The sequence below is a fragment of the Pseudonaja textilis genome, chromosome 1 (genome assembly GCF_049901715.1).
Source record: "Pseudonaja textilis isolate UNSWEBS1 chromosome 1, rPseTex1.2, whole genome shotgun sequence".
Lineage (NCBI taxonomy): Eukaryota > Metazoa > Chordata > Lepidosauria > Squamata > Elapidae > Pseudonaja > Pseudonaja textilis.
In genome coordinates, this window is record NC_141990.1 from 318218639 (window position 1) to 318242563 (window position 23925).

The window sequence follows — 23925 nt, forward strand, 5'->3', positions numbered from 1 at the left end:
GAGAAAGAAAAAATGAGAAGGATTGAGAGAGAATGAGAGACAGAATGAGAGAGAGAGAGATTGAGAGAGAATGAAAGATAGAATGAGAGATTGAGAAAGAATGAGAAAAAGATGAGAGAGAGAATGAGGGAAAGAAAGAGAGAGAGAGAGAAAGAGAATGATTGAGAGAATGGGAAGGATTGAGAGAGAATAAGAGACAGAATGAGAGAGATTGAGAGAGAATGAAAGATAGAATGAGATTGAGAGAGAGAATGAGAAAGAATGAGAAAAAGATGAGAGAATGAGGGAAAGAAAGAGAGAAAGAGAATGATTGAGAGAATGGGAAGGATTGAGAGAGAATGAGAGACAGAATGAGAGAGAGAGAGTCTGAGAGAGAATGAAAGAGATAGAATGGGATTGAGAATGAGACAGGGAATGAGAAAGAATGAGAGAGGTTGAGAGAGAGAATTAGAGAGATTGAGAGAGATTGAGAAAGAGAAAATGAGAAGGATTGAGAGAGAATGAGAGAGAGAATGAGAGAGAGAGATTGAGAGAGAATGAAAGATAGAATGAGAGATTGAGAGAGAGAATGAGAAAGAATGAGAAAAATGAGAGAGAGAATGAGGGAAAGAAAGAGAGAGAGAGAAAGAGAATGATTGAGAGAATGGGAAGGATTGAGAGTGAATGAGAGACAGAATGAGACGGGGATTGAGAGAGAATGCCGAGGTTGAGAGAGCAAAAGAGAGAGAATGAGAGGGAATGAGAAAGAGAGGATAAGAGAAAGAGGATGAGAGACAGAGGAGAGAGATTGAGAGAGGGGGAGGGAGAGACATTTCCAACGCTTCCTTACATTGGCTTGTAGACCACCTGAATGAAGCACTTCCGCTGAGGCCGAGTCCTCTGCCACTTCTTGGCCATCTCCACCAAGTGCCCGCCGTTCAAGAGCCCGTACCCGTAGTAGTGGCTGACTGGAAGGAGAAAGACTTGCTCAGCCTTCAGGTGCCCTCCAGGCATGCTGGCACCCCAAGGCCGCCCCACCGTACTGACAGAGCAACGGGCTCCTTCCCCAGAAGAGGAGCCGCCCCCCTCCAGAGACTGAGGAACTAGGGCTCTGCATAGCGTCGGACAGCGTACAGGTAGTCTTCGACCTACGACCGTCATCGAGCCTGTCAATGACGGTCACAAGTCATGAGGGAGCTGCCTTGGGATGTCCCATTCTTTTGATGTGGTCGAAAGAGTCAAGCAGGCAGGCACAACAGGGCCCCGGAAGTGTTTTATTTTATTTTATTATATTTTATTTTACTTTATTATATTCTATTTTACTTTACTTTATTACTTCATTTTATTGATTTTATTTTATTTCACTTCGTTTTATTTTATTGTTTATTTAATTATTTTATTTTACTTTATTATATATTACTATTTATTGGATATTTTATTTTATTTTCCTTTATTATTTTATTTTATTTCACTTTGTTTTATTTTATTATTTATTTTATTTTACTTTATTATATATCATTATTTATTTGATATTTTATTTTATTATTTATTTTTACTGATTTGCTTTATTATGTTATTTATTTGATATTTCCTTTCACTTTATTGACTGATTTTATTTTACCCTGATTTTATTTTATTACTTATTTGATGTTTTATTTCATTTTATTATTTTATCAACAAACACACACATTTTATAGGCCACCTGGCAACTCTAAAAAAGACCAGAGAACTATTTCCACAAGGTACGATATGCCTCGTAGAGAATAGACAGAGCGTCGGTTTATTCGTTCGTTCGTTCGATTTCTATAGTTGCCCATCTCAGTCAAAGACGCTGGGCGCTTCGCAATTCAAAAATATATCTATTACAATCAAAAATGCTAAAAAAGCCCCATTGTATTAGTTAACAATAAAAACAAGAGAAGCCTCCAAAATAAATATACCCACAGCAGCGGAGACCGTTGGCAAGTTAGCCATACAGCCAGGGGAAATGGGGCCCTTGACACATTTGGGGTCCCAAACTGGGACCCCCTGGTTTTTCTAGGGACTTATGAAAGGCTAATAGGGTTGGGGACCGTTCTGGCCTCCGAAGGGACGGCGTTCCCTAGAGGAGGGGCAGAAAAAGCCCAGCTGGACCAAAACTTCGTGGCTGCCATCTTAATTCTTTTGTTGCTGTTAACCTCGACCCCCACAAAACAGGGGTGGGCTGCTGGGGGTTCGCAGGGGTTCAGGAGGTCCTCTAGCTAAGATTCTATGCAGTTTGGAGAACCCCCCCCCCAATCCCACCCCTGGCTGGCCCCACCCACTCGTCCCCTCCCCGGAGTCCCCATGTGGCCCGTTTTGGATAAGTGCAGGTAAGCGCGCACGGAGGCTCAGGGAGGGCGGAAAATGGGCCTCCTGGAAGTTTTGGAAGGCCAGAAATGGGCCCGTTTCCAGCTTCCGAAGAGCCTCCGGAGTTCGGGGAGAACGTTTTCACCCTCCCGGAGGCTTGAGAAAAATCCTCCGGAGCCTGGGGAGGACAAAAACGACCCCTCCTCCCCGCCCATGTGGTGCAGGAGGCCGACTAGGCCACGCCCACCATGGCTAAGCCCACCCAGCAACCGGGCAGAGAACCCGTTGCTAAAATTTTTGAAGCCCTCCCCCCCGCTACGCCCCCTCCGAGGTCTCCACAGCCTTCCCCACCTGATAGCAGTAGGCCCTGCCCGGACAACGGTTGGGGCTCAGCCTCACCTTGGCGCCCGACTCCATTCCGGACCCAGTCGTCCGCCTGCAGGTGAGCTGGGCTGGAGGCTCTCACCACTAGGTGCTGCATGTCTCTCCAGGTCAGAGCTGGGCTAGAAGCACAAAGGGGGAGGGGTGGGGGTGGGGAGAGAAAACCAAGAAAACTTTTGCTATAAAGTGTGTCCTGTAAGGTAAGGGGGGTCAGGTCCCTCAGGTTCCTCTGCCAATTGGGTCTAGTGACAAAGGCACCAGGCTAGAAAGCAGGAGGTCGTGAGTTCTAGTCTCATTCAGAACTCCCGAAAGCTAGCTGAATGACTGGAGACGGGGAGTTCTAGTCCCGCCTTAACCACGAAAGCCAACTGGGTGACTTTGGGCCAATACCCAGGAGACGGGGAGTTCTAGACCTGCCTTAACCATGAAAGCCAACTGGGTGACTTTGGGCCAATCCCCAGGAGACGGGGAGTTCTAGTCCTGCCTTAACCATGAAAGCCAACTGGGTGACTTTGGGCCAATCCCAGGAGACGGGGAGTTCTAGTCCTGCCTTAACCATGAAAGCCAACTGGGTGACTTTGGGCCAATCCCCAGGAGACGGGGAGTTCTAGTCCTGCCTTAACCATGAAAGCCAACTGGGTGACTTTGGGCCAATCCCCAGGAGACGGGGAGTTCTAGTCCTGCCTTAACCATGAAAGCCAACTGGGTGACTTTGGGCCAATCCCCAGGAGAAGGGGAGTTCTAGACCTGCCTTAACCACAAAAGCCAACTGGGTGACTTTGGGCCAATCCCCAGGAGAAGGGGAGTTCTAGACCTGCCTTAACCACAAAAGCCAACTGGGTGATTTTGGGCCAATCCCCAGGAGACGGGGAGTTCTAGTCCCGCCTTAAGCACGAAAGCCAACTGGGTGACTTTGGGCCAATCCCCAGGAGACGGGGAGTTCTAGTCCCGCCTTAACCACGAAAGCCAACTGGGTGATTTTGGGCCAATCCCAGGAGACGGGAGTTCTAGTCCCGCCTTAAGCACGAAAGCCAACTGGGTGACTTTGGGCCAATCCCCAGGAGACGGGGAGTTCTAGTCCCGCCTTAACCACGAAAGCCAACTGGGTGACTTTGGGCCAATCCCCAGGAGACGGGGAGTTCTAGACCCGCCTTAACCACGAAAACCAACTGGGTGACTTTGGGCCAATCCCCAGGAGACGGGGAGTTCTAGACCCGCCTTAACCACAAAAGCCAACTGGGTGACTTTGGGCCAATCCCCAGGAGACGGGGAGTTCTAGTCCCACCTTAACCACGAAAGCCAATCTCCAGTAGACAGGGAGTTCTCCGCTAAGAAACCAGCATTTGGGACCTTCTCTGTCCCTTCACCCAGTTCCCTTCCAGAAGGCCAGTTTAGGCCAGTGGTTTTCAAGTTCGGCCCCTGTAAAACATGCAGACTTCACCTCCCAGAATTCCCCACCAACCAGCAAAGCTCCCCTAACAGGCCCTTACTTGGCCTCCAAAGCTAGTGCAATCAGGCCAGCTGCGAGGGGAGCCGAGGCGGAGGTGCCCGTATGACCGCTTGTGCAGGTGTGACGCAGATCGGTAGTCACCTGGAGAGAGGAATCAAACAACATTGACGGTTCCGCTTAAGCTTCTAGTCCTCAAGGGTAGGACTACATGTCTCCTTTCCCTGACCTGGTCAAGCGGCTGGGCTGCCATCCCGCTCTTCCTTCCACCGTCCCTCTTCCTCCAGTGATTGTGTCAGGCTGAATGCCCGTCACTTTCTCCGTTTTTTTTCCTCGAATGACAAACTGCTGGGGACCTTCTACCGCTGCACCATAGAGGGTATCTTAACTTACTGCACTTCTGTATGGTTTGCCAACTGCACGGTGGCAGATAGGACGGCGCTCCAGAGGGTGAACGTCATTGCCCAGAGGATCATGGGTTGCCCTCTCCCCTCTTTGGAAGAGCTTTAGAGCTCCCGCTGCCTTAAGAAAGTTCAAAACATCCTCAAAGATCCATCTCGTCCTGGGCACCCTTTTTCTTTTTTGGAACTATTACCATCTGGCAGACGGTACAGAAAAATAGTAAAAAACAAGGACAAATAGGCTGAGAAACAGCTTCTATCCCAGGGCAAGTAACTCTCTTGCGTTCTACTGTATAGCGCAACATGAATGCAATGTCAGGGGTTTTCAATGCAATTGTATAAAATGGGAAGGATTTTTTTTTTAAAAAAAATAGTTATAATGTACCCCGAAGATGGCTGTCAACTCGTAAACATTCCTATGCCTGTTTCAGTAGCTGCCATAAAAAATGGGGGGTGGGGAGGAAGGAAAACTGGAAGAGCCGGGCAGCAGTTTGGAAGCAAAAGTACATTCCAGCTCTTCGCTTTAAAAGATTGTAGCTAAACTACCAGAGCTTTTTGCCCAAGGAATATATTTCATTGGAGAACATGATTGAGGACACCCAGCCCGTGAAGTTGCTCGGTTGGAGAATCTGATTTATGACACACCCAGGGGGGAGGTGGAGAAACAGGGTCCCAGGGGACTGTGAATGACGTAGGCCAGAGTTGGCTTCATACAGGGCGGGGCCAGGATGTCGCCTCTAATGAATCCTTGGAAGTGTTTTGAAGTTTGGCTCGAGGATCAGGATTTCATTAGGGCGATTTGCTGGGATCCTGACAATGGCATTTAATTTCGTTGTACGAGGTGAAATGACAATAAAGTCAACTAAACCTAACTGGGCTGCCCTCCTGCTCTTCCTCCCACCTTCCTTCCTCTTCCTCCCACAATTGTGTCAGGCCTAACTGCCCGTTATGAGAAGAGGATGGATTTTTTTTTAACTGATTTGTGGAACGTCCCGGTTTCTGGGACCGCTCCTCTGGACAGATATTTGCTTCGCTTGACTCGGCTCTAGAAGTAAGCCAGGCTGCATCTGAAGCCGAAAGGCACACTGAAAATGTGGATATATTCTGCGGCGCCCAAATCCAGGACTGTCTTCACTTTGGGGGCTGCCGCTGCACACGGCTGGCTCGTGTTTTAGGGATCGTCCACTAGGGATCATCCACAGTGGCTCAGTAGCTAAGGCGCTGAGCTTGTCGATAGGAAAGGTCGGCACTTCGGCGGTTCGAACTCCTAGTGCCAGGTAACGGAGTGAGCTCCCGTTCCTTGTCCCAGCTTCTTCTTCCAACCTAGCGGCTCGAAAGCACGTAAACAAATGCAAGTAGAAAAATAGGGACCCCCTTTGGTGGGAAGGTAACAGCGTTCCGTGCGCCTTCGAAGGCGTTTAGTCATGCCGGCCACATGATCACGGAGACGTCTTCGGACAGCGCTGGCTCTTCTTTGGCTTTGTAAATGGAGATGAGCGCCGCTCACTGGAGCCGGGAACGACTAGCACGGATGTGCAAGGGGAACCTTTCCCTTTTCCCACTAGGATTCCGCGACCGCACTTGAGCCAGGTTTCGCCTAATCTATACCTGCCCCTTTGGCTTTGCCCTGCCCAGCTCGCTTGTTATCTTTCAGGTACCTTTCCCCTTTCAGGGTAGAGGGAAAGATCCGATCCCCTTGCCTGCCTGCCTGCCTGCCTGCCCGCCCCTCGTCCGAGAGCCTCACAATCTGCTTCTCCCCCTTGGCCCCGCTGCTGTAGGTGGCGGTGAGGGTGGAGGCACAGGCCTCGGTGTACCACGGCACCCGGCCGCTCTCGGTGGTGCTGCCCACGGATAAGGTGTAGATGCTGTTGGTGTAGCCATCACAATTGCAGTTGTCCTTCCGGAGGCCGCCGTTCCCGGAGGCCCAGACGAAGAGAGAGCCCAGACCTCCGCGTCCCTGCGAGAAGGAAGAAGGAGGGTCTCCCGTCAAAGGCAGGAAGTCCTCGGCTTACAGCGGTTCATGTGAGTGGCTGTTTTTTTCACATTTACCGACGTTGCAGCAGCCCCAGGGGGATTAAAATTTACTATTTGTGACAGTTTCGAGCCGCTGAGGGGTCGCTCTGGGTTCAGCTCCAGTTTAAACAAGGGAACTTGGGCTGCCATCATCCAGCAGAACAGATGGATCTTGGACAATTCCCCACGGCCAACTTGCCGTGGGACGCAAGTCACGCGACGTCAAAGAAAGGCGGAATGGACTCGTGAAAGGAAGGATGCAAAAGGAGGGACGAAAGAAAAGGTCTGTAAAAATGATTGTCAAGAAAGTCATTGAATTGTCCCAGGGGAAGTTGGCCATGGTGAGTTGGCTAAAGCAATAGCAGCATAGACTTGTATACCGCTTCCCAGTGCTTTTACAGCCCTCTCTAAGCGGTTTACAGAGTCAGCCTCTTGCCCCCAACAATCTGGGTCCTCCTTTTAATGATCTTGGAAGGACAGAAGGCTGAGTCAATCTGGAGGCTGGTCAGGATTGAACTACTGGCACTCAGCAGAGTTAGCCTGCAATCCTGCATCCTGAACAATGTGCAACATGGGAAGGAAGGAAGGAAGGAAGGAAGGAAGGAAGGAAGGAAGGGAGTGAGGGCAATAAAAATAGCACTTATATACTGTTTCACAGTGCTTTACAGTCCTGTCTAAGCGGTTTACAGAATCAGCCTATTGTCCCTTTCTTCCTTCCTTCCTTTTCTTCCCTTCACTCTCAGCACTTAAGACTTATATACCACTTCACGGTGCTTTCCAACCCTGTCTAAGCAGTTACAGAGCCAGCCTCTTGCCCGCAACAATCTGGATCCTTATTTTACTGACCTCGGAAGGATGGAAGACTGAGTCAACTTTGAGTGTAGTGAGATTTGAACCCCTGGCAGTCAGCATAGCCTGCGATGCTGCGTTCTGACCCACTGAGCCACCATGGCCCTTCCTTCCTTCCTTCCTCCCTCCTTCCCTTCCCTTCCCTTCCCTTCCCCTTCTTTCCTTCCTTCCTTCCTTCACACTTAGACTTATACACCACTTCGCAGTGCTTCCCAGCCCTCTCTAAGCAATTTACAGAGTCAGCCTCTTGCCCCCAACAATCTGGGTCCTCTTTTTACCGACCTCAGAAAGCAGAATGGAAAGCTGAGTCAACCTTGAACCAGTCAGGATCGAACCCCTAGCAGTGGTCAGAGTCAGCTGCAATGCTGCATTCTAGCCACTGGGGCTCTAGGTCCCATTCTGGAATCTTAATCCCCCCCAAAGCAGAGGCTGGCGAGCGCAGGGATTCCTTTCCCCCGTTCTCACATTGGCTACCCCCTTGCGGAAGGCCTCTCTGGCCAGGACCCCCGGGCCGTCCACCGTCTTCCCGTCATCTTCGGGGCCCCAGCTGGCGCTGTAGATGTCAATGTGTTGCGGCTGGAGGCTCAGCGACTGGGCCTCCACGATGTCGTTCACGTCGCCGTCCAGCATCCTGACGCCTGGGAGGAGAACGAGAAGGAAGCAGGAAGCATTGGGCAAAATTTGCCCTTTGTTTGGGCTGACGGACGTAGGTTCTCAGCCACTATCCAAGCTCAGAATGGAAAATCAAATGGAAGACGTGCGGCCGATGTGACATTCATTCATTCATTCATAGAACTTTAAGCTGCATGGACTTCAACTCCCAGAATTCCCCAGCCAGCTATGCTACAAATCTCCTAAGATGTGCTGCAGAAGTTTTTCTTTTTCATTCATTCATTCATTCACTCATTCATTTTTAAGCTGTGTGGACTTCAACTCTCAGAATTCCCCAGCCAGGTATGATACAAATCTCCTAAGATGTGCTGCAGAAGTCTTTTCTTTTCTTTTCTTTTCTTTTCTTTTCTTTTTCTTTTTCTTTTCTTTTCTTTTCTTTCTTCTTCCTTCCTTCCTTCCTTCCTTCCTTCCTTCCTTCCTTCCATCCATCCATCCACCCATTCAAATTTAAGCTGTGTGGACTCCAACTCCCAGAATTCCTCGGTCATTCTAGGAGTTGAAGTCGACACAGTTTCAAAGTGGCCAAGGTTGAGGGAAAAAATGGCCTCCACCTTAAGCACATAGAAAACAGCTGGTCCACAAACTTGAATGTTTAAAATACATAATTCAGGTAGTCCTTGACTTACGACAATTTGTTTAGTGACCATTCAAAATTACAACGGCATTTGAAAAAAAGTGACTCAGGACGCAATTCAGAAGGAAGCAAAGAAAGGCACTTGGGATAATATTCCTATAAACCGGTGTTTTTCAACTGTGTCAACTTTAAGATGGATGGACTTCAGTTCCCAGCATCCCCCAGCCAGCAAGGACCATGGGAACTGAAGTCCATCCATCTTAAAAACTTTTAACATATGTGTGGACTTCCATTCCCAGCATCCCCCAGCCAACAAGTACGCAGCATGTAAACCATCCCTGTTGGCATTGTGGATTCCAGGAATTCAGATTCTCCCATACAGACCCAGAATTTTTCTGGACCAAGAATTTCCCATGCGTGTTCAGCCTCCTTGCCTCTCGGGACGCACCCGGCAGCTCAAGCCTACTCTAAAAGCACAAAGAGGTCTCGTACCTCCAATTTTGGCCCCGTACGCGATACCGGCTCCGCAGACGTGGTTGTTAGCGGCAGCGGCGACCTCTCCTGCGCAGCGGGTTCCGTGTCTGAAAGAAGAAATGGGCCGAAGAGAGAAGAAAACAGCATCGCGGAGTTGGAAAGGGGACCTTGGGAGGTCTTCTAGTCCAACCCCTTGCTCAAGCAGGAGAGCCTGTTGTCATTCCGCATCAGGGCGTTGGCAGCATGACTACCATTATGGGCCAACTCAAGAGCAAACCACAGCACACAGAGACTTAGACATTTAACAGTGGTTTATATAAAAACAGATATATATAGATATTACACGTGGTAGGCAAAATACCTTACAAGCAATCTTTCTTCTTAACTCTACACTGAGAACTTCTGCAATGAATACCAGACAATAGGAGAGAGAACACGCCCTCTAATGGCTGCCTTTATATAAACACCTCTTAAAGGGGTAGAACCCATCCCCAGTCTTAAAGGGAAATACACAGGCCGTGCTGATTCATTCTTATTGCATCAGCTTCACCGCCGGTCGGCTCTTAAATCCCAGGACCTTAACAATCCAGACAATGGCTGCCTAATCTCTGCTTCAAAACCTCCACCAATGGGAACAGCCACAATTCTGGGACGCAAGCAAGCCGTTCCATGTTTAATGTGAGGGGTGGCAGGTCTTCCGTTGCAGCTGGCCAAATCCTGCTGCCGAGCTTCCAGGCTAATTTCTCTTGAGTGGCGGATCAGAGCTCTGTGAACAGATCGGTTCAGGCCTCAAAGGGGGATGGGAACGGGTCCCCCCCCCAAGATCCAGGACCTTGTCTCTGAATATGTACATCTACCACGGCAGCATCGCTTTGCTGTGCTGGAGAACCCACTGCGGTTAGAATAGAAGGGAGAAGGAGGGAAAGAGGAAGGGAAGGAAGGAAAGAAGGGAGGGAGAGAGAGAGAGCGGGAGAGAAAGGAAGAAAGAAAAAGAAAGAAAATAAGAAAGAAAAAAGAAAGGAGGGAGGGAACGGGGGAAGAAAGGAGGGAGGAAAAAAGAAACAAAGGAAGGAAGGAAGGAGAAAGGGAGGGAAGAGAGAGAGGGAGAGAGAGAAGAGAAAGAAAGGAGGGAGGGAAGAGAGAAGGAGGGAGGGAGAAAGGAAGGAAGGAAGGAGAGGAGAGAGTGAGAGAAAGAAAGAAAGAAAGAAAGAAAGAAAGAAAGAAAGAAAGAAAGAAAGAAAGAAAGAAAGAAAGAAAGAAAGAAAGAAGGAAAGGACCACATAGAATCTTTTCCCATCCTACCGGTATGATTCTGAAAATTCTCATAAACAGGGTCAGGCAAGCTAACTCTGACCCCAGACTACAACGCTCCACAATCCTTTCTCAGCATTTCCATGCCAGCCAGGAGAAATGGGAAGTTACAAGCTCCAAGATCTGGAAGATAGCGGGCAACCAGGCACACCTCCACGCAACCCCCACGCCCTACCTGTTCTCATTCCACCTGTTGTAGCGCGGCTGAGGATCCGGGTCATTGTCGTTAAAGTCGTAGCTTGCCAAAGGATCCTGGAAGGAGGTAGATCACACGGGCAGATTGAAGGAAGGGCTGTCGACTGGAAACGGACGACGTGGTGTCCACCTGCCCCCCCCCCCCCCGTCGGTGGAGAGAGGGCCAGTGGTGATCTATTCAGCCGGTTCGCACCGGTTCAACCGAACTGGTAGCAAAGAGTTGGCGTGGGTCGCTGAACCGGTAGAAACTTCGGGCTGGCCGCACCCCCGTCCGAGTCACCACTCGCTCACTCGCCCCACCCAGACGATGCTCGCCGCCCGCCCGCCTGCGTGACACTCTGCCTAGTCACTCCTTAAGGTATTTCTTTTTTTTTTTCTGTCCCGACGATCAGATGTGCCGGGATTCCCCATCCTCACTTACTGCTTTGCCCAGGCGGCTTCCCTGGGGCTCAGGAAGGCAAAAATGGAGCGGGGGCGCAACTCCCCCATCTCCTTCCATTTTTGCCTTCCTGGGCCACCGGAGACCCCAAAATGAAACGTGTAGGGGGTTGCTGCATGCTCCGTTTTCTGTCTTCTGGGAGCAAAAACGCCCCCCTCCTCAAGAGGCCTCCCTGAGCCCCAGAAGGCCCCCCCCAAAAGAGGGGGGGTCTACAAAAAGCAAAAAAGAACCCCCACACCCACCCAGTCACATGGTCATGCCCCCTAGCCACGCCCATAGAACCGGTAGTAAAAAAAATTTTAAATCCCACCACTGGAGAGGGCTGTCCAGTTTGCACACGGTGACCTCTTTGACCCCCTCTTTCAAGCCAGAGGTCCGCTCTGTCCAAAATGTGGACTTTGCTGTTTTCAAAAGAGCAGCCTTGAGACCGCTTTACACTCTTTCAAGAAGAGATTGGTCAGAAATGGCGTAGGGTCTCCCGCTTGGGTGGGGGGTTGGACTAGATGACCTATAAGGTCCCTTCCAACTCTGATTATCTGTTATTTCTTTTAAATGCAGGTGGATTGCTGAATCTGGACCTGATAGGTTTGTCCTCCTAGGCTGTGCCATGCGCTTATGAAGTGTCTGTTTTGTTTCCCCAGTGTACAGATCTGCACAGGGCTGCCTGAATTGTGCCGCATGTACCACGATGCTCAGTTTGTGACGGGGGTATTTTTATCCTTGGGGGCGGACAAACGTCTGCCTTTGTGTGTTCTTGGCTTTGAAGAGCGCGCATACTGTATTGTTGTGGTTAGCCGGCAGCAGGTGCGGAGGGCTGAGGAGAGCGAGGACTCGGATGAGGGGCCGGGACCATTGGGGAGTGGACTGCTGCCTTTGGAGATTGTGGGGGGCTGGCAGCAGCGATGAGGAGGTTCCCGAGGAGCCTGTGCCAAGTGGCGTGTGCACGCAGGGTTGCTCGGAGGAAAGAGCAGCTACAACAGCACGGGCGACTCGGGAGTAAGGCTGCAAGGTAATCCAACCATTTCCTGCTTTCTAGATAATCTAAATCTCCCGGCACAGCAGAACAGATGATGGTCGGAAAAAGGAAAAATAGCACTTTAGCAGGCAAGTTTGCCGCGTAAGGAGTGAGTGGGCGGGGAGGGTTCCCGCGGGCCATGTGGGCGGCGCAGGCACTTGTGTTTCTGCGCAGCCTGGATTAAGTGCTCTGGGGGTGAGATTTCACTGCGGCCCACCAAAATTTTCTCACGGCCCACCAGTGGGCTGCGGCCCAGCGGTTGGCGACCGCTGGACTGGATGACCTACAAGATCCCTTCCAACTCTGATTATCTGTTATTATTATTATTATTATTACTCACGTAATTCGCCTCGAGGTCAGGATGGTTCTTCTCGACCCCGTCGTCCAAAATGCTCACCACCACGCCTAAGCCGGTGTAACCCTGGCTCCATGCGGTGAGGACGTTCAGGTCTGGAGTGATATCGTTGTTCTACGATGGAAAAGATAGGATTGAGGGCTCCGCGGAGCAGGGAATTGAGTTCTGATGGGCTTTGGACCTCAGCGATCCTTTTGAGCCCTTCCCCGCAAAGTTCTCCAAAGACCCCAAATGTCTGGCGCAAAGAACCAGGACGACACTTTTTCAGTCCCGGTTCAGAAGACGGATTGCTTGAACCTGTACAGGCTAGTCTTCCGCTTACGACCACAACGGAGCCCAGAATTTGTGTTGCTAAATGAGACACTTGTTAAGCGAGTTTTCCCCCGTTTTTATGAATTTTCTCGCCAGCTTTCTTAAGTGGACCGCCACGGTGGTCAAACTGGTAACACGGTTGTTACGTGAATTGGGTTTCCCCGTTGCTTGGCAGAAGGTCATAGAAGGGATTCACCAGATGCTGTAACCATCATAAATATGAACCAGCTATATATCTATATATATAAAGGCAAAATGCCCCTCACGCATCATCACAAAATCTCCAGAACCGTCAAGCTTATGAACTTGAAATTGGGCATGTATGTTCCTCTTGGCTTCTAGGGTCTCACTAAGAAAGGATTTTTCCAAATGACCCTCAGAGCATTTAGAGTATTTCCTATATTATTATTATTATTATTATTATTATTATTATTATTATTATTATTATTATTATTATTATTTATTTATTTATTTATTTATTTATGTTTGTCAATTGCTTACAAGATAATAGATATAAGTAAAAACATAGTTATGAATACATGGATACATAAAAGAGAAATAAAAAATAAATGAAACAATTGGACGGGGATGGTAGGCACGTTGGTGCGCATACGCAAGCCCCCTACAGACCTCTTAGGAATAATGATAATGATAACAACAACAACAATAATAATAATAATAAAAACACGCTCTACTCCCCCTCCTCACTTGAAAAGAAATCTCTTCCAAATGCAAAGCCCAAGCAGAGGAGTTTCAGTTTTAGTTTCACAGCCGCACCAAGCAGCTTTAGTACACAACCGTTGAGCTAAGCAACACCCAGGCTCCTTGCTTGTCTCCTTCTGGCTCACACGGCAAGTACCCTTTCAGTTTCCAAACAGCCCTCAACCCTCTCACACGCTGACAGGACACTAGCCAGACGAATATTGATGGGTGCTGGTAGCCAGAAGCAGGATTTTTCCCACGTTGTTTTCCTTCCCCCAAACTAAGCCTGACCACATAGTCGCGTAGCAAAGCACACGGGGTATCGAGCTAGTAAATCTATCAAGAACGGTTGCTGGAATCGGGGGGTGCGGCCAGACTAGAGAAAAGAAGGACGGGGGGGAGGACGGACACATGATAGCAGAATTCCAATATTTGAGAGGCTGCCCCAAAGGGGAGGGGCTCAGTCTATTCTCCAAACTAGGGGCGTCAAACTCAAGGCCCCGTGAGCTGGATCCAACTAGGTAAGAGAGCAAGGAAGGAAAAAGAAGGGGAGAGGGGAAGGAAGAGGAAAGAAAGGAAAAGGAAGAGGGAAGGGAAAAGGGAGGGAGGGAGGGAGGGAGGGAGGAAGGAAGGAAGGAAGGAGAGGGAGGGAGGGAGGGAGGAAGGAAGGAAGGAAGGAAGGAAGGAAGGAAGGGAGGGAGGAAGGATGGAAGGAAGGAAGGAAAGAAGGAAGGAAGGAAGGAAGGAAAGAAAGGGAGAAAGGAAGGAAGGAAGGAAGGAAAGAAGGAAGGAAGGAAGGAAGGAGAGGAAGGAAGGAAGGAAAGAAGGAAGGAAGGAAAGAAAGGGAGGAAGGAAGGAAGGAAGGAAGGGAGGAAGGAAAGAAAGGGAGGGAGGAAGGAAGGAAAGAGGGAAGGAAGGAAGGAAAGAAGGAAGGAAGGAAAGAAGGAAGGAAAGAAGGAAGGAAAGAAGGAAGGAAGGAAAGAAAGGGAGGAAGGAAGGAAGGAAGGAAGGAAGGAAGGAAGGAAGGAAAGAAGGAAGGGAGGAAGGAAAGAAAGGGAGGAAGGAAGGAAGGAAAGAAGGAAGGAAGGAAGGAAAGAAGGAAGGAAGGAAGGAAAGAAGGAAGGAAGGAAGGAAAGAAAGGGAGGAAGGAAGGAAGGAAGGAAGGAAGGAAGGAAGGAAAGAAAGGGAGGAAGGAAAGAAAGGAGGAAGGGAAGGAAGGAAGGAAGGAAGGAAGGAAGAAAGGAAGGTTATAATGAGAGGGAGGGAGAGTCTGAGGGAGTCCTGCCTTAGCACTTGGCCACCAGAAGCCCTGCTGCGCTTTCGCCATCCCCTTGTCACCTCCTCTTGGCCTCTCCTGGTGGTCTCCCATCCTATTGCTGAAGATACTTTGGTGAAAAAGCCAGGTCTCCTCAGGAGGAGGAGGAGGAGGAGGAGAAGGGGAACTGACTGTGGGATCCCGGGTGCTCTCTGAGCCTGCTTGTCTTCTTGCAGACATTTCATCCCCAAGAACACTGATAACGTTCCCTAGTTGGGTCATGAAATGTCTTCCCCGCTCCCTTCTTGCCCTGAAGAGGTCACCTGGCAGAGTAATGAAACACTTGCAACAGATCAACCCAGCTCCGAGAGCACCAAGGACCCTACAGTCCTCCTCCTCTTCCCTCCCCAAACCCCACGTCCTTCTAGCCCCGATGACGTTCCCTAGTTGGGTCGTGAAACGTCGGCGAGAAAAACAACCGAGCTCAGAGACCACCAAGGACCCCACAAAGGTCTTCCGAGCCTTAGAAAGGAGTGGGGGGCGGGGGGAGGGCCCTGGGCAGGTCGAGTCCAATCCTCCCGCTTTCTTGCCCCACCACTCACCATGTACCACTGCTTATGGAACCACGGATCGGTGGGGACAATCGTGGCGGCTCTCTTCCTCCGCCTCTTCAGCGCCTGCTGCTCAAACCACGGGATCTAGAGCCAAAACCAGGGAGGTTAAACCAAACTCGTAGCAAAGGGGTTCTCTGCCCGGTGGCGGGGTGGGCGTGGCCATGGGGAGGGCGTGGCCTAGCCAGCCTCCTGCACCACGGTGTGTGCGTGTGTGCATTTTTGCCCTCCCCGGGCTCCGAAGATTTCCTTCAAGCCTCCGGGAGGATGAAAACAGCCTCCCCGGACTCCGGAGGCTCCTTGGAAGCTGGAAACGGGTCCATTTCTGGCCTTCTGGAGCCTCGGGAGGCTACCTGGGATCCAAAACGGGCTCTGGGGGGCTCCTGGGAGGGCAGGGCAAGGTGGGCGGGATGGGATTTGCCGAACTGGCCGTAAAATTAGCTGCCGGTTCAGTACCGGTTCACCCGAACCAGGGTGAACCGGAGAAGCCCACCCCCCGCCGTGGGTTCAACCAAAGTCAACAATCTCTCTGTTCCACGGCCCCAAGTTGGGAACAGCGGGTTCCCCGTCTTGTTGGGCTCAAATTTCTATCTGGCAGGGTAGCCAGACCAGACAGGCTGGGAATGTCCAGCCCCAAAGTCAAGTCTATATAACAGGGAATCAGAGTTGGAAGGGACCTTGTAGGTCATCTAGTCCAACCCCCTCCCTGCCCAAGCAGGAGACCCTGCACCATTTCTGACAGAGGGCAGCCCAGTCTCTTCTTGAAAGCCTCCAGGGATGAAGCTCCCACAACTTTTCTTTCTTTCTTTCTTTCTTTCTTTCTTCCTTTCTCTCTCTCTCTCTCTTTCTTTCTCTTTTCTTTCTTTCCTTCCTTCCTTCCTTCCTTCCTTCCTTCCTTCCTTCCTTCCTTCCTTCCTTTCTTTCTTTCTCTGATAGAGGGCAGCCCAGTCTCTTCTTGAAAGCCTCCAGGGATGAAACTCCCACAACTTTCTTTCTTTCTTTCTTTCTTTCTTTCTTTCTTTCTTTCTTTCTTTCTTTCTTTCTTTCTTTCTTTCTCTTTTTTCTCTTTCTCTTTCTTTCTACCTACCTCCCTACCAACCTATCTATTATCAGATTAACAGAGTTGGAAGGGACCTTTTAGGTCATCTAGTCCAACCCCCCAACCTAGCAGGAGACCCTACACCATTTCTGACAGAGGGTAGCCCAGTCTCTTCCTGAAAGCCTCCAGGGATGAAGCTCGCACAACTTCTGAGGGCAACTTCCGTTCCATCGGTTGATTGTTCTCCCTGTCACAAAGTTTCTCCTTATTTCCAGGTTGAATCTCTCCTTGATCAGTTTCCATCCATTATTATTCCTTGTCTGTCCTTCAGATGGCTTGGAAAATAGCTTGACCCTCTTCCTCCTCTCTAGGGCAGCCCCTCAAATATTGGAAGATGCTCTCCTGTCTCCCCTGGTCCTTCTCTTCACTAGACCAGCCAGGCCCAGGTCCTGCAACCGTTCTTTGTATGTTTCAGCCTCCAGTCCCCTCATCATCCTGGTTGCTCTTCTCTGCACTTTTTCTAAAGTCTCAACATCTTTTTTTATAGTGTGGTGACCAAAACTGGATGCAGGACTCTAGGTGTGGCCTTACTAAGGCTTTATAGAGTGGGATTAAATATTTTTCCGACACTCTTTCCTGTGATTCCTATCACGTCCTTTCACAACAGCCGTGGAAAATGATAAGACTCATAAAACCTGGGTCTGTTTAACTCTTGGACGGTGCAGCCCTTTGGCTATCTCCTAAAAAGGAAACATGATTTCTCCACCCTCGTCAACATTGCTCTCGCAAAGCTTTCTTTCACCGGATTTATTGAGACGGAAGGGATACATGAGGAGGCCGTCGAAAGAGTTCAGAGAAGAGCCACAAAGATGGAGGGTTAAACTGTACGACAAATGGCTGTTTTAGCCTGGTGAAGAAAAGGATTAGCGGGTGACATGATGTCAGTCTTGCAATATTTGAGGGTTTGTCCCCCCAAAAAACACCAGAGGGCAGGACAAGAAGCCAAGGATGGAAACCAATCAAGGAGAGACGCAACCTAGAATCAGAATAGAGCTGGAAGGGACCTTGGAGGTCTTCTAGTCCAGCCCCCTGCCAGACTAGAAGGTTTATCTGTATCCTCAGAGTCATCCGATGAAGCTTCTTGGATGAGAAGCGAGGTGTCTTGAAAGAAAAACCGGAAGGTCCAGTTGCCTCCTGAAATAAAAGCACCTTTGGGACAACTATGAACCTGGACGACAGAGAATCTCCACAGACATAAACTGACCATAGGTTTTTTTTTTGTGCCAAACAGAGTTTCTGCAGTCTTCCCTTTTAGCAAAGCTGTATGGAGAAGAATGGTATGGGACTATAGGAATTCCAGCAAATATTAATTAAATTTATATGCCGTCCGCCTCACTATCAAGCGACTCTGGGCAGCTTGCAACTTCATAAAAGGACGATATAAAAACATGACAATGATAAATAACTAAACATTTCCCCATTAAAACCAAATAAGGGGAGTGACTTTCTGATTGACTTTCCAACCACTTTCCTGGGATAAGTGGTTTGTTCCTTCCCTGATTAATGGGGCTGCTGGCAGACATACCAGTTTATACCAGTTTTGGAAGCCTAACAATAGTGTTTTTCAACTTAAAAGACGTATGGACTTCAACTTCCAGAATCCCCCAGCCAGCCTTGCTTGCTGAAGTCCAACATTTAAAAATGGCCAAGGTTGAGAAACGTTGCCCTAAAACCAATCATTCTGGAAATAAACTCCTACCTATATGAAGCCAGCCTAGCGGGATAATGTGAAAACTGCATCATTCCCAGATTAGCATCCTGCCAGCAATTAAATCAGCCCTGCTCTGCTTCTTTGAAAAGCATAGGACGCCTCTGGGTTTACGACTACAATGGAGCCCAACATTTCTGTTGCTAAGTGAGATAGTTGCTAAGTCAGTTTTTTGCTTCGTTTTACAACTGATCTCACCACAGTGGTTAAGCTGGTAACTTGCTTGTTAACTAAATCTGTCTTCCCAGCTTGTCAGGATGCAAAAGCGGCTCACGGGACCCCGGGGCATTGCAACCACCGTAAGTACATGCCAGTTGCCGAGTGGCTGGGTTTTGATCACGTGACCCGCAGGGAAGCTGCAAAGGTCATGACTGTGAAAAAGTGGTCATAAGTCACTTTTTTCAGAGGGCCATTGTAAGTTCGAACGGTCACTAAATGAACCTGTTGTAAGTACAGGACTACCTGTAATTAAGACAGCCCTACTCCTTGGAAATGCCCCATTCCCCCTCCATTCCACCACTCTGCTAAACAAATAATTCCTACAACACTGTCGAACTATCTAAGTAAGGCTGTATCACTATTCTTCTTCTCATCTTTCCTATTACCTATCTCCTTATCTTCTTTTGACTATAACTTTGTATCTTATGGTTTATATTGTTTTATTTAGTATCCTGGTATGTGATTTTTTTTGTCTGCTATTACTATCACTGTCTTGTATCTTGTGATTTATTATGTATTTTTATGATGAGTATGATCCTTATGATTCTTGACTCTTGAAGAATGTACCTTTTCTTTTATGTACCCTGAGAGCATTTGCACCAAGACAAATTCCTTGTGTGTCCAATCACCCTTGGCCAATAAAGAATTCTATTCTATTCTGCCTCTGATAACCTATCAACTTGGCCGCCTTTAAGGTGTATTGCCAGCATCCGACCCTTAATGTCAGAATGCCACTAAGAATGGGTTCTCTTTGGATTGCCACCTTTTTAAGAAAAAGGTAGACAAACCGGAGGGGAGAGGATTGCCAATGGGGGGGGAGGAAACACACACACAACGAAAAGATGAGGAAAACAGGTGTGTCACTTGGAGTTGAGTGCTATGAGAAACAGGTGGGGGGTAGTAGGACAGGTAGGGTTGCATTTTTTTAAAGGTTGTCCATAGCAGAAAGGTTCAAGAGAGCAAACTCTGAAGGCTGTGAAGAGCCAGAGCCAGATATGGTTTAAATGTTACGCAATTAGTATGGGGTCAGGCCAGAGGGCCTTTAGGAGGCCCTCTGCTTATGGGCTTACCTGAGGATCTCTTTTCAGGCGGAGGTGCCACCCCCGGTGCTTGGTTAAAGACTTCTGGGCCACGCCCCTGTGTTTCAGGTGGAAGTAGGGTTCTCCGGCAATCACCTGCAATGGGGGGGGGGGGTAAAATGTTATCCAAGTTTCGAAGCCATCCTTGAATGACAAAAAAAAAAGAATAGAGAGATGGAGGAAGAACTCAGCTAAAAAGTTCTACCTTTTCTCAACACTTGGCTACGTTAAGATAGCGTTTTCTCAACATTGGGGCTGCTTTTAAGATAGTGAAGTTCAATTCCCAGAATTCCCCAGCCAGCTTTGCTTTGAATTCTGGGAGCTTCAATCCACTTATCTTAAAGTTAGGAAAAGTTGTAGGTTCTTAAAATAAAAATTAAAAAAACACACCCAATGGCCAGATTCCAACCAGAGAAATATTGACATCTCAGGAAAAATGAAATATTTTGTGGGGCAACTTCTCCTCAATCCTCTTGCCCCCACCCCCACCCCCACCCCAAATTCAATCCAGCTAGTTGGTTCCTTTGAATTTGCAAACCCACCTGTTCTTCCAGGCTGCAAAATAAGCACAGATCACAGAATCCCTCGGGATCTACCTCCAATCCCTTGGAAACCTTCTCCCTTTTGATCTGTTTTCCCAGGCCTGACTGCATACCTTCAAAATAGATCCCCATCCGTCTGATTAAGCCAGGAGCTAGCCCGGTTTTTTAAGGAGGAGGAGGAGGAGGAGGAGAAAACGGTTTAATAGAAATGATGCAAGACCTCTGCATTGCAAGACTCGGTTCTCACCCCTCCTGGAATAAAAGGATGGGCAGCCAATACGTTTTAACAATAATAATAAAAAAATATTGGACTCAGTAGAGAGACAGAAAGGCCAAATCCAGCCTGATCACCTGGTTGATTGTGCAATGAACCACAATAAAATAATAAAAGAAATAAGTTGCTGCTTTGGCATTTCCTGCGATATTCAGATTTTTTTTCCCCCTCCGGTAAAAGAAAACCGTCCCAGACACAGGAAACTTTCCCTTGCCAGGGGACCCCTAATTTTCTGGGGTTACCCCCGCCCCCCATTCTCTACACACACACACACACCTTGTCCATAATCTCTCTGTTCCAGGGAGATGATGGCTTCTTAACTTGCTAAACTTGCTAAACCTTTGGCAGGTCATTTCATCTCACCCTTTTACAAAAGGTAGGGTCTAAAGTTAAACCCACAAGGGGGAGAAATCCCCCCTCCATTCCCTTTTCCTCCCCTTTTCCTTTTTAAAAAATTATAAGTATTTTTGCAGCATGCTTTTAACTCCTTCCTCCTTCAGCCTCCCCAGAAGAGGTGCAAAACAGAGCCAATACAGTGCAGGAAAAAAAAAACGTGATATAGACAGACAGACATCTTCTTCTTCTTCTCTCTATATATAAAAAAGCGAAATGCCACTCACACAACATCACAAAATCTCCAGAACCTTAAAGCCTACAAACTTGAAGTTTGGCTCACATGTTCCTCTTGGCTTCTAGGTGCTGACTAAGAAGGGATTTTTTCCGAAATGACCATCAGAGCATTTAGAATATTCCCTATATTATTATTATTATTATTGTTGTTGTTGTTGTTGTTATTATTATTATTATTATTAACAACACACTCTGATGCTAAGGAGTTCTACTTCCCTTCCCCACCTGAAAAGAAATCTGCTCCAAATGCAAAACACAAGCAAAGGAGTTTCAGTCTGTTTGAGAGCACCAAGCAGCTTTGGTGCCAAACAGTTGAGCTAAGCCACGCCCAGGCTCCTTATTGTCTCCTTCTTGCTCACACACAGCAAATACTGTTTCCAAACAGCCCTCTACTCTCTCATACACTGACAGGACACTAGCCAGACTAATACCAATAGATGCTGGCAAGCAGAAGCAGAATTTATTTCCCCTTATTTTCCTCCCCCCAAAACTAAGCCGGACCACATAGTTTCGTAGCAAACAAACCCCCCCGCCCCCCAAAAAAGGCTCCATACGCAGCAAGGAATTCCTGCAGCATTTGCTTCTCCGCTCGGTTGCAAGACTGGGTTGGGGTCTCTGTGTCCCATCTTGGGGTCCCACTCTTTAGAAAAGTGCACCCCCCACGAAGGATGGTAATGGGACTAGATAATGGTAATGGGACTAGCCCCCACCCCCACGCATCCCCTTCTCTCAAAAGTTTCCTTTTATAGCAACCCAGTTAGAACAAAATAAAAAGAAACCAAAATAAAATAAAAGCCCCCCTTTTAAAGTGCCCCCCACAGAACAAAAAGGGCTTAATAATTGAAGGTGCAACAGGTTTTTTTCTTCCAAACTCTGTTGGGGAAGACGCCACAGGCAGAGATGGTCAATCCTGGGCTGGTAGCTGTCCTGACTAAATGGAGCCTCCATGTTCAGGAGCAGTCTACCTGAGTGCTCATGAAGCCCCCCACCCCCCAGAACAGGAGGTGGGGGGAGATAATGTCCGTTTGGCGCCAGATACAAACCCAGGACCTTCTCGGATGCCTAAGAAATGCCTCCACCGCCCCACCCTCACCCAGCCATGTTCATCTGATGGAGCCTCCAAGTGCAGAGGCAGTCTACCCCCCTGCCACAGAAAAGGGGAGGGGAGGGGGGAGAGGGGAAAGGTTGGGGTTTGTTTTGTTTTTTCCCTGCAAAAAGGTGCTCTGCGTATGCTCAGAGGCTACCTGGCCTCGTCAAGCAGGGCGGTCGCGGCGGTGGCGGCGGAGGCGACGCACCTGGCCCAGGTAAAGCAGCCCGTGCCTGCGGGCCAGGCGCTGGGCCTCTTGGGGGCCGCTAGGGACGCGCACGGCCCAGCTGCTCAGGTAGATGCTCGCGGCGCTGGAGGCTCCACAGCCCAGCAGCAACAGCAGCAGCCAGGCGCCCATTTTCTGAGGCCGCTCCCGCCCTGTCTTTTTCCCCCCCCCGCTCAAACACCCCGAGTCAACCCGGCGGAGGACGGGCGAAAACCCTGCCTCTTATACATCAACGCGGCCTAGGGGCCCCTTCGAAGCCTGGGCCTCGATTTGCACTCCACCGCCGCCCCTGGGAGACCCTGAGCGGCTGGACACTCTCCATGTGTTCGGAGGCGCCTGGTTGCCATGGCGACGGGAAGCCAAGGCGGGAGATTGGGGATTATCGGGCCAGGTGGCGCTGAGTGGGGGGGAGGGAGGGGGGAAAAAAAGGTTGGCCGCAAAGGCTCCTGGGAGTTGTGGTTTTTTTTTTTTTGCTGAAATATGCCTCTGTGATAGTACCAAGTACTTAATTAAAGGGATTATTTTATTTATTTTTTTCTGTTAGCCACTAAAAGTACAAGGGTTCTAACAAGGTGAGGCCATTTTATCACCATTTTGTGAGACATAATCATCCTTCATTGTAATGGACCCTGTTCATCCATGTCTCTCCCTTTGTGAATTGAAAGGGGAGGAGCTTCTTGGATGGGAGACCACTAGGAAATCCCAAAGCTCTAGCCTGGACTAGAAACAGCCCCAGAAAAAGCAGGGAGAAATTGATTCCAATATTGGCTGCCAAAAAAACCCTCAAAACCTGTCCATGAAGTTACCAAGTAAACATAATGAATTCAATTGGAAACCGATTTTTATGGTTTATTCCCCGGTCTAGATGTAAAGTAGCACAAAGTTTTCAAGATAAATGATAAAGAGTATGGAAGAAGAAACCATAAAACCACAAAGCAGAGCTTTTAACGGTGGGGGAAAAAAAATGATAAAAAGGCAAATTATCTTGCAATGTTAATTAACTGCATTAATATATGCCTTTTTCAGGTTAGGAATTGATCTCCCAGCCTCTGCTCATAAACCAGCATACAGAGAGTTAATTTGCAAGGCTTGGTTTTTCTTAAGCTTTAGGGAAGGCCTGGACACCTGTGGCAATCGGGTTCAGAAGGAACAGAATGCTGACTTTAATGGATATTTTGGAAGGCCCCATTATAGATCCTAAATGCAGATGGAGGCTTGGCTTACTTCCTCGAGGGCACTGCAGAGATCTGTGGCTTGGAGCAGGGCCCATGGCTCACGTGAAAATAGTGTGCACTCCCACTTAAAAAGCTCTCCAGTGCAAATGTATTTATATAGAGCATTTTTTTATGCAACTCTGTTGGGAAAGACGAAACTCTGGGAAAACCACATCAAGATGTAGATACGCCTTCAATCTGATTCTGCTTAGAGGGAGGTGTAACCCATAACTTGCAACTCATGGTGAAATTAAGCTTTTGTTTAAACCCAATTAATCTGAAACTCAGAAACCCTTTTTTTCCTGATTGGTGAGCTGCAGCAATGGGGAAAAGATTTCTGCTTTTTAATAACATTTGTCGGCTTGGGGGAAAAAAAAGTAATTTTTTTTCTATTTATTATATTTTGTATTTTTTAAATCTATTCGTCCAGCTCAAATCACATGCTGACCAAACAGAATAACAGAGATGGAAGGGCTCTTGGAGGTCTTCTAGACCAACCCCCTGCCTAGGTAAGAAACCCTACACCATTTCAGA

General features: G+C 48.5%; 1 protein-coding gene across 1 annotated transcript in view; it reads right to left on the minus strand.

The window, feature by feature from the left end:
• PCSK4 (proprotein convertase subtilisin/kexin type 4) overlaps positions 1-22309 on the minus strand; it is a 30231-nt gene extending 7922 nt beyond the window's left edge. The window contains exons 1-12 of the mRNA XM_087936113.1: positions 22160-22309; positions 21958-22008; positions 19410-19514; positions 15305-15400; positions 12419-12547; positions 10605-10681; positions 9137-9225; positions 7864-8036; positions 6281-6493; positions 4179-4279; positions 2707-2810; positions 830-947 (exon numbers count right to left, since the gene is read on the minus strand). Of these exons, the coding sequence (XP_087792239.1) occupies positions 830-947; positions 2707-2810; positions 4179-4279; positions 6281-6493; positions 7864-8036; positions 9137-9225; positions 10605-10681; positions 12419-12547; positions 15305-15400; positions 19410-19514; positions 21958-22008; positions 22160-22309 (1406 nt within the window). The remainder of the gene's footprint in view (positions 1-829; positions 948-2706; positions 2811-4178; positions 4280-6280; positions 6494-7863; positions 8037-9136; positions 9226-10604; positions 10682-12418; positions 12548-15304; positions 15401-19409; positions 19515-21957; positions 22009-22159) is intronic.
• Positions 22310-23925: the final 1616 nt, after the last annotated feature.